General features: G+C 39.9%; 1 protein-coding gene across 1 annotated transcript; it reads left to right on the forward strand.

The window, feature by feature from the left end:
- The first annotated feature begins 1159 nt into the window (after positions 1-1159).
- On the forward strand, positions 1160-9745 carry PSMA1 (proteasome 20S subunit alpha 1). The gene is made up of 10 exons (XM_071558903.1): positions 1160-1432; positions 2377-2421; positions 4384-4485; positions 4998-5101; positions 5887-5975; positions 6226-6296; positions 7180-7309; positions 7972-8051; positions 8774-8878; positions 9395-9745. Exons 1-10 carry the CDS (start codon positions 1430-1432, stop codon positions 9449-9451), a joined length of 786 nt encoding a protein of 261 aa, XP_071415004.1. The 5' UTR covers positions 1160-1429; the 3' UTR covers positions 9452-9745.
- Positions 9746-9848: the final 103 nt, after the last annotated feature.

Here is a 9848-nt window from a genome sequence, read left to right on the forward strand (position 1 = left end):
TGGCTCCTAACATTACTTGCTGTATAAATACAGCACAATAAGGAGTCTTGGTGTGGTTTAGTGCTCTATCAAAACTAACAGAGTTTTGCCAAAACAAGAGGAAATGTCTGTCTATTGTTCTGTTACTGTAGTCAGAGTAAATGGATCTTTAGGGAGTCCCTTATTGCTGTAGGAAGTTATTGCAGAATGGCATTATAGCAAAAAGTGCAGGAATATTTACTGAAGGCTTGGTGGAACTTGAAAGCTGTTCAGCTCACTTAAAATGTTTATACATCCTGTTTCATTGCCCACCAAACAATGCTGAAGAAAGGAAGTGATTTCAAATCGAATGAACTTTTATTAATCAGAAAGCTTAAAATGAAAAAGGTATGTAATTTAAATCAGTCTGCTTAGATTTTTTTTATTTTTTTTTTATTTCCTACACAACACTGTAGCACTTTCCAGGGAAAAATGGAGAAAAGGGGCAAGAGAAGTGTGCCTGCAGTACACAAAAGGTTATATATATACTAGTTATATACCAGTTATATACTAGTGTATACATATATTTATAAACACGCTATAACTAGTTATAGACATATATATAATTAGTTATATATTAGTGCTATATATATATAACTTTATATATACAGTAGTTATACTATATACAGTAGTTATACTACTCATATGCCAGTATTATATATATAATTCAATATTAACTAGCTTTATATGTATATATGCTGGTTATACTACTTATATACTAGTATTATATATATAATTAGTTATATATTAGTGCTATATATATGTTATACATTAGCGTTATATATGTGTTATATTCTAGTTATATATATATATATATAACTAGTTATATAGTAGTTATACACACACAAAATTAGTATGTAACATATAACATTAGTATATAACTAGTTATATATATACACACCCATATATATATAGATATATACACACATATATATGTATACACACACGTATATCCTAGATATATACTAGTTTGACTTTACTGTGACTTCAGCAGCTGGACCCTTGTTGAAAGGCACAGAAGCACGAGAGTGCAGTGCTGAGTCGCTTTTCGTCTCTCCCAGCGCTGGGCTCACCCGGTGCTGCAGAGGAGCTCCCGCAGTACTCTCTAACTCACTTTGCAGGTACAGCTGCATAAGGTCGCTTTGCACCGCCCAAAGCAAGAGCTCCATCACACAACCAATTCGCGCTGAGCGCTCGCAGCGCTTCACCCCTGGAAGCGAAGGGCTCCGCTCAGAAGAGTCGCCAAGGAGGGCACGGAGGGACAGTCCCAACACACCGCGTGGGAGGCGGCGTGGCCACTGCGCGTGCGCGCGCCATCGATGACTCGGCGGCGCGACTGGCGCTGCCTGCCCGCTCCCGTCCCGGAGCGGTCGTTGCCGCGTCGCTTCCAGGAGCCGGGAGAAGCGGGAGGATGGTGAGAGGCGGCGGGCTGGGACGGGATAGCGGGTTGGGAATAGGTGTAGGGATAGGGGTAGGGAATCCCCTAGCCAGGCTGCGGGGCCGGCGCTGGGGAGCCGGCGGGGCGGGAGGGAGGGAGCGGGCCCGTGAGTAAGCAGTTCCCGGGCCACGCGGGGCCGCGGCCGGGCCTGGAAACGAGCGTGGCTGGAGAGCGGGCCCTGCTGCAGGCCGGGCACAGACACATCACAGGCCCTGTGGGGATGCGTGTGAATATCTCCTCAGGGGGCTGGAGCATGTCTCTTCTGAGGAGAGACCGCGGGGACTGGGCCTGGTTAGTCTGGAGAAGAGAAGACTGAGGGGGATCTCATCAATACACGTAAATATCTCAAAGGCGGGTGCCAAGAGGACGGTTCCAGAATCTTTTCAGTGGTGACCAGCGACAGGACGAGGAGCAATGGCCATAAACGAAAACCCAGGAAGCTCCACCTCAACATGAGGAAGAACTTCTTTATACTGAGGGTGGAACGGGCTGCCCGGGGTGGTTGTGGAGTCTCCCTCTTCGGAGACATTCCAGACCCACCTGGATGTGTTCCTGTGTAAACTGCTGTAGGTGACCCTTCCTTGACAGGGGGTTTGGACTAGAAGATCTCCAGGGGTCTATTCCAACCCGAACAATTTGGCAGGAATTTAACAAAAGGCAAAATTTCTTCACCGAAAGGGTGAGTAGATGTTGGAGTGGGCTGCCCAGGCAGCTGGTAGAGTCACTGACCCTGGAGATGTTTAAGAGAAGACTGGATGTTGTACTTAGTTGACAAGGTGGTGGTCGGTTATAGGTTGTACTCAGTGATACCATATTTTCCAAATTAGTCGATTCTGCAAAAACAGCCAGGACTCCCTGTGGGAATACTCTTCTTGCATGCTTATTAGCAACACTAATGAGTTTTATTTTCTTCATTCCAGTTTCGCAACCAGTATGACAATGATGTCACGGTGTGGAGCCCGCAGGTAAAGCCTTTGTGTGCTTTGTCACTGGGGTTTTAACTTGCTTTTTCAATTTTCTCCACCTCCCAGCAGTGGTGTCCCAGTTGTGCAGGTTGTAGTCAGGAGCCTGAAGCTTCCTGGAGGCTGTTCCACTCTCCCTTTATAGGCTGTAGGTGTCCAGAAAGCCATCGGCACATCTCATGGCTTCTGGTGTGAACCAGAGTGGTGCTGAGGTGGGCCCTGTCACCTCAAAGTGCTTAAGGCAGTACAGAATAGATGCAGTCACCTTGAGAGTTGGATTAGATGATCTTTGAAGGTCCCTTCCAACCCAAACCATTCCATGATTCTATGATCCATTATAAGAAGTTGGTAAGTAGGGTACAAAAAGTATGAAACTAAGCTTAAGTGTTGCCAGTGTTAGGCTACAGCTGGGTCATTCTCTCTTTTGTCCACTAGATAATACTGGAAAGGAATTATTTATTTTATGATTGGGAATAATTTTTCTTTTTTTTCATTAAGCACTTTACTGTATTCAAATTTTCAGAAAAAAATTATTAAGAGTTAGTATTTAGTGCTGGAATGAGAATATGCCACTTTCAAGTGGGATATAACAGCACTTGTTTTCTCTTTCTGTGCACAATTTTTGCTGCCTTGTATGGCTCTATTGAAATGCCTGCAACCACAGGGTACTATAGAGCATGGAATCTGGGGTACTGATTTTTGTGGTGTGAATTCAAAGATCTTTATTTTCTAAATTAAAGTGGTCACAAATATTCCTGTTGAATAAATTACATCTATAAAGCTTACAACATTGAGACCTAGAATATGTAAGTGGTTAAATGCCATTTCATTTTGTGCTGCAGTTTGTGCTTCAATTCTGAAATCTGTGCAGCTGTGTGTCCCTAGTTTCCCACACTGAGGAATGTCAGAGAGGCTTCATGCTGTCTCTGGAGAAGCAAGGAATAATCATATTTTACTGGGAGATGTTTTCAAATATGGTAGTAAAGAAAAGGAAATAGACCAAATGCTAGAAATGGTCTCACATTTTTACAGTCTTGCAAGTTGTTCATGACAGTTGGTAAATGCATGTTGTACAGGTCACAGCAATTCAATACTGCTCTTGGACAGGAAATATCCTATGGTATTGAAATTCCATGTACAGCTTAGTGGATGAAATGGGACATCAGGGTGTTTCACGCATCTAGTAGACTGTGTAATTCTCCAGATAAATCAAATCAAAAGCCTCATGCCAAAAAGTCCCCAACAACCTACAAAAAGGTGATTTTCTGTAGATCATTCCTGGCGAATTTCACTGTGACAGCTGCCACATTCCACTCTGTCACAGCTGGTGGGATGCAGCTGTGGGCTGTGCTCTGCAGTGTCAGTGCTTGCAGAGCATCACTACCCTGTCTGACATGGGCTGGAGTGCAGAAAATGACCTACTTTGCCCTCAGGGGTTCTATTAAATGGACGTTGTCACATTTTCCTCCAAAGCTTCTGGACACCCCTGCAGAACCTGTGGGGACTTAATTTCTTTTGAGACCTCTACTCCTCTTTCAGACTTCACTGCAGTTGACCAATAACTTGTTCAGAAGTTATTGGGGAATGGATGGTGAGACAACAATTGCGTAAGACTTGTTTCTTCAGGAAACTCGATTAAAAGTTAAGTGTCCAACTTGAGCTGGAAGTTCTGTCTTTGAATCACCGTGGATCTCTAGACATTGACAAAAGTCTTGCAATTCTTACAATGTCAAGGTTATTCACCCTTTAGTTTTCCTGTTCCTTTGTGAGTAGCTCAGAGATGGCCAGGTTTTTGTGGGGTAATGGTGAGGTGTTCCAGAAGATAATTGAGGATTGTAGGTTTAAACTGTGATGCAGAAAGTGTCCCTGTTGGGGTGGGGAGTCAAAGGTTTGAAAATGCAAACCCACTGAAAATTGATTCAGAGTATTAACTTGAGAATGATCACCTTTGATTTGTTTTTGTAGGGCCGAATTCATCAAATAGAATATGCCATGGAAGCTGTGAAACAAGGCTCAGCTACCGTGGGGCTGAAGTCCAAAACACACGCTGTTCTGGTTGCTCTCAAGGTGACTTCAAAACTGTGTTCCTGGGACAGTACTGTTCATAGAAAAGTTTGGGGTTGGCAAATTAGTTTTGGGCTGATGGAACTTCTATGTGTAATGTAAATACAATCCCAGTTTCCTTTTGCTTGAGTACCAGTACAGAACTGAAATATTTTCAGTACCTATGCAAAGCTGATTTTCACAAAATAGCGAAGAAGATGAGTGGAAGATTTTTTTTCCCTTTAAAAGATAGTGCCTTTTTTGTTGTTGTTTCAACAGTTATTAATTCTAAATAGTTTATTAGTAAATCTATTTCTTTCTTTTCCCAAAGCTTGAGTGAGTGTCTGTTCTTTCTTTCATTCTGACAGGTTCCTACTGAAATGAAATTAGGTTTTTCTTGTCTTCTGTTAAAAGTTTATAATTTTTTTAATTGTTTTATGATCATATTCAGTTCTTGCTATAATTATCAGCAAATTTCTCCACAATGCTTGGCTGACTGTTCAGTTTGCCACATAGCTTTCTCCTTTTATGCACAGAGAGCACAGTCTGAGCTGGCAGCTCATCAGAAAAAAATCCTGTACGTTGACAACCATATTGGTATCTCAATTGCTGGACTTACTGCCGATGCAAGACTCTTGTGGTGAGTATCTTGGTTGTTGACATACACAGTTCTGCAATAACAAGTGAAAGTTCATTCAGACTGTTGCAAATGAGATTTTCTGCTTGCCTAAGGATTAGTCTTAAGCTGCTGCTTTGTTGTACTATGCCAAAGACCTCAGTGCAAAATTCTGGCAGATTTTTAACTGATTGGCAGAAATCTCATTTGTTTGGCCCAAAATTTTGCTCTTTGGTTTTGTTACTGGGAAGACAGTCCTGTCTGGTTTCCTCACTGTGATGGGGTTTCCAAGCAGTCTGAGAAGGTGCATCACTTCTTTCCCTCTGGCAGTTGCTTCTGCGTACACACACATAAAACAGTTACTGAACACACAGGGTGCTGTATGTGTGGGCTTCAGAGGGGCTTGCTCTTACCTGCTGGCCATGTAATTTGTTCAGATGATGTAAATGTACATGGAAGGAGGAGCGTTCCTCAGTTTAAAAGGACAAAGAAGGACAAAGACTTTCTACAATAAATGTTAGTTGCTGTATAACTGGCTTTTTTCCAGATGATCCGTCTGTTGCCTGCATGAACTTCTACCTTCTTTGCATTTGTATTTGTACTCTTTCAAACCTGTGGTCAGCTTTCTAAATAACAGTTATAGGTCATGGTGAAATGAAATTACGTAAAGCTGTTGACTCTTTTTCTCAACAAGCAGAGCTGAAACAAAAATGTTTACCTTGACAGGTATCAAGACAAAACTTCATTGTGTTTTTGATCTATGCATTGGTTTGATTTTTTTTTGTTTTTTTTTATTTTTTGTTTTCTAGCAATTTCATGCGTCAGGAGTGTTTGGATTCTAGGTTTGTGTTTGATAGACCTCTTCCAGTTTCTCGCCTAGTGTCACTAATTGGAAGCAGTATCCTTTCTTTTTATGCTTGTAGTGCTTTTATAGCTTTTTACTTGTTCATAAAATGATGTTCATTTATCACAGCTTAAAAGTCAAGTTGGAAAATTTTATTGGAAAATTGTTCTTTTTTCACATTGCTTGTGTATTATTTCAGAGACTGTCCCATAATGATACATTTTGGTGCGTCTCTGCTTGGCTTAGGAAAATGTTTGGGGTAATTAACGTGTCATTTTGAGATTGTTTCCTTAGCTTACTTCAGAAACCCAGATCCCAACACAGCGTTACGGCAGGAGGCCATATGGTGTAGGGCTGCTCATCGCAGGCTATGATGTGAGTAAGCTGCTCTGGCTCCTAGTGATCTGCAAGAAAATATACTTAGTGAAACTTTACACAACAAACAGATGTTAAGAGGGAAAGATGGAAGAGGCAGACTCATCAAAATTTTCTGAATAAGGAAATAATTGTCTGTATCTTACCCTAAAACATAGCTTTTAGTTGTGTTAATTGATAGCTAATCTTACCTACACTTTATTAGATATTTTGAAATACAAAATGAGATACAGCAAAAATGACATTTGTTTCTGTAAATACTTTGCTATTGATTTGCGGTGTTTAGAAACTATTATTCTAAATAGTTTCTATTAAAAAATGGATGTGGAAATCATTGCTGGCCTCTCCCTTACTTGTTTAGCAGCAAGAGTTTCCTTAATGCAGCACATGCAGAATCTGCCCTTGAGATTCTTGACATGAGGATGGCTGAAGGAAGTTATGATCTTGTCTGAAATTTTGAATGGTGTGGTTTTAGTCTACAGCAAGTTTTTACTTGTGTGTAGATAAGACAGAATGTGTGTAAAAACTTGGTGCAAGCATGAAGTAGGGAGCACACATAAATACAGTTAGAACAGAGAAAACCATTTTTATGTGCCAGCCACCCTGTCTATGTAAAGTCTGCATTTTAATGAACAAAGTGTAAAGGAAGAGGTGGAAGCTTTAAATTATTGTTGGAGGGTTTTTTTAACAGTAACTTTGAGGGAATTATGTAGGAACAGTGATATGATCATCAATATAAAATACATTTCTGTGCATACATATAGGCTGTGTGATGTACCATGAAGCAAAACTCTTTTAGAAAAAGACATGTTCCAGCAGCAGACTTGATATGAATTTATATATTTGTTTTACATTCTGTGGGGTTTTTTCTTTCTCTTTGTAGGATATGGGTCCTCACATCTTCCAGACTTGTCCCTCTGCAAACTACTTTGACTGCAAAGCAATGTCCATTGGTGCTCGTTCACAGTCAGCACGAACTTACCTGGAGAGGCACATGACTGAGTTCACTGACTGTGAGTAATGGAACCCTCTCTAGCTAATGGTATTCATCAATTCTGCAGTTTGTTTTCTGATACTGAGCCATTTTTTTGCATTTAACAAGACAAAGATAAATTTTGGGAGACTGGTTTGGCATAACAGTAAATCTGCATGAGAATATGTTACAGATTTTCATGTCTTAACATGTCAATGCTTTTATTGCATTTTGTGAAAATAGAAGCTGTACTCAGAATAGCAGGGGAAAAAGTGAAAGGCCTTATGCCCTGGTTAACCCAGGGGAGGTGTAATTCTTTCCATAGCAGAGCAGGGATAGTATGTCAGGGCAGGTATTTAGGTGGTACATTTAAAGTGGTGAATTTTTTCTTGTATGAAGTGTTGATGAGGAGTCTATTGAATAGCTGCTTGGAGGAAAAAAATCCCAAAGCTGGAATATCACTGCACTAGAGGCAAAGCAGGTGTCAAAACCAGATGCACTTGATCACAAATACAGAGGAGGGCAAGTTTCTCAAGGTATACTTTTATAACTGTGTGCTCAGTACCAGAAAGGAGAGGAGCTCTGAAAATCAAGTTAGCCAAGCTGATTTTGTAGTTGTCAACTAGGAATAGAAAGTAGGCAAAATGAGTGTCGACAGGTAATACCATATAGTCTTCAATGTCTTTCTGATTTATTTTTAAGGTAATCTAAATGAGCTAGTTAAACATGGACTGCGTGCCCTGAGAGAGACTCTTCCTGCTGAACAGGATCTGACCACCAAGGTAAGTACTAGATTTTCTTAAGAAATTTTACTGCCATTGTTACTAGAAATTACTGTGACAAAATTCTTGTGAAGTCTGGCTGACACTGAAACTTGGAAGCTGAATAACAGTAGATAATACCATCTTCTTTTAATGTCACCAGTTTATCTACAATTTCCCAGCTATCTCAGATTTAAGTTTCTTAACAAAAATCATGCTTTCACTAAGTTGTTTCCCTGGTTGCTTTATTCTGTTTTAAGTTTTGACCAGTGTTTAAGATGCATTACATGCAACTCGAATCACAGCTTTGCTCTGTGAGGACAGTCAGTAAGTCACCTGGGAGGTGAGGGAAGGTAATGTACCAACAATTGATTGAGTATCCAGCATCAGAACGGTGTACAAACTTCTGACAAGGAATTGAGGAACTGTTGAACAAGAAAATTCAAAGGATATCCATTAATTAGTGTTCTGCTTGTGGCTGATCTGTCTCTTTCCCTTGTTGGTTTTTCTTTAACTCACCTTGTTTTTTAAAACTTTAAGTATTGAAAATGCAAAATAAGGTGAAAATAAGGGATTTTGAGAAATTGTGTATGTTATTAAAAAGAAAACAAAAGAAATTGAAACCCTTGAATGATTTTACTTAAAATATTTTGAAACATGATAGCTTTTGTAAGTGAAAGCTGTAACGCTAAGGTTATTTGCAAGAAAATGCTTCTTACTGCTTTCAAAACTTTGCTTAACAGAATGTTTCCATTGGAATTGTGGGCAAAGACATGGAGTTTACCATCTACGATGATGATGATGTAGCACCATTCCTAGAAGGTCTTGAGGAGAGACCACAGAGAAAGGTGTGCGGTTTAGATGCAAGTAAATAGGCTTTGTTGAAAGACAACATTTAGATATGATCTATTATGTTTACAATAAATTTAACTCTCTACTACACTAGTAGAGTTTTAGAGAGGTGATTTTTAAAATTTGAAGTTACTGTATGAACACTGTATAATCTCAGCTGGAAACTCAGATGCTTATTAAATCAGTTTCTGCTGAATTTATGCCAGGCTGTTCCAATGCCATCTGCTTTCCTCATCTGTGATCAAGTGCAAGTTTTCCCTATTTTGTTACAAGTGGCTGCTTATGTTTCTCATGCCCTTCACCCAATGCCTCAGTAGTCTTCTAAATACCAACTCTGTCCTGCTCATATTTTAAGCTTCATTTATTTAAGCCTAATTTGGGTAACAGTACTTTGTAAGCTGTTTGCCAACATGAGCAGCATTTACCACTTGTGATGCTCAGATCAGGATAAAGCTGATTTGTCAAGTGTTGTCTTCTGTCTTCCTAAAATATTTCTTTTCCCCCTCTTTAAGCCGGTTCCGCCTGTAGAAGAAACTGTGGAAAAGGCAGAGGAGCCGATGGAGCACTAGTTGGTGGATGAGTTCCTCTGTGTTAATGTATAATTATACAGAAACATTTTTCCATTTGGTGGTAACTTTATCCTCACCTATATACGTTTTCTGATGCTACATTCTGAGGATTGCTCTTAAAGAAAGAAACCAAGCCACCTATCCTTGAAAGGTAAACAGGAGGTCATATTTGGATGTAACTGCTTGGACAAGAAGGGTGTAATCATTTTCTAAATAGTACATGATACTGTTTTTTAAAGAAAAGATACTGTCTTTAACTCATAAGGACAAGTGGAAATAAATCACTTTCTTGGACTCTGCTGTGGGTTTGTTGTTTTTTTTTAATCTCAACAAACAGGTGTTCAAATACTTGTGTCATATCAAGGTGCCATCATGTGTCTCGGCATTGGTCAGACTG

The sequence above is a fragment of the Pithys albifrons genome, chromosome 6 (assembly GCF_047495875.1).
Source record: "Pithys albifrons albifrons isolate INPA30051 chromosome 6, PitAlb_v1, whole genome shotgun sequence".
NCBI classification, from domain to species: Eukaryota; Metazoa; Chordata; class Aves; order Passeriformes; family Thamnophilidae; genus Pithys; species Pithys albifrons.

Coding starts and splice junctions, on each gene's coding strand:
- PSMA1 (XM_071558903.1), top strand. Junction 5,102..5,886: donor GCCGATGCAAGACTCTTGTG/GTGAGTATCTTG, acceptor TTTGTTTTCTAG/CAATTTCATGCGTCAGGAGT. Junction 5,976..6,225: donor AGTGTCACTAATTGGAAGCA/GTATCCTTTCTT, acceptor AGCTTACTTCAG/AAACCCAGATCCCAACACAG.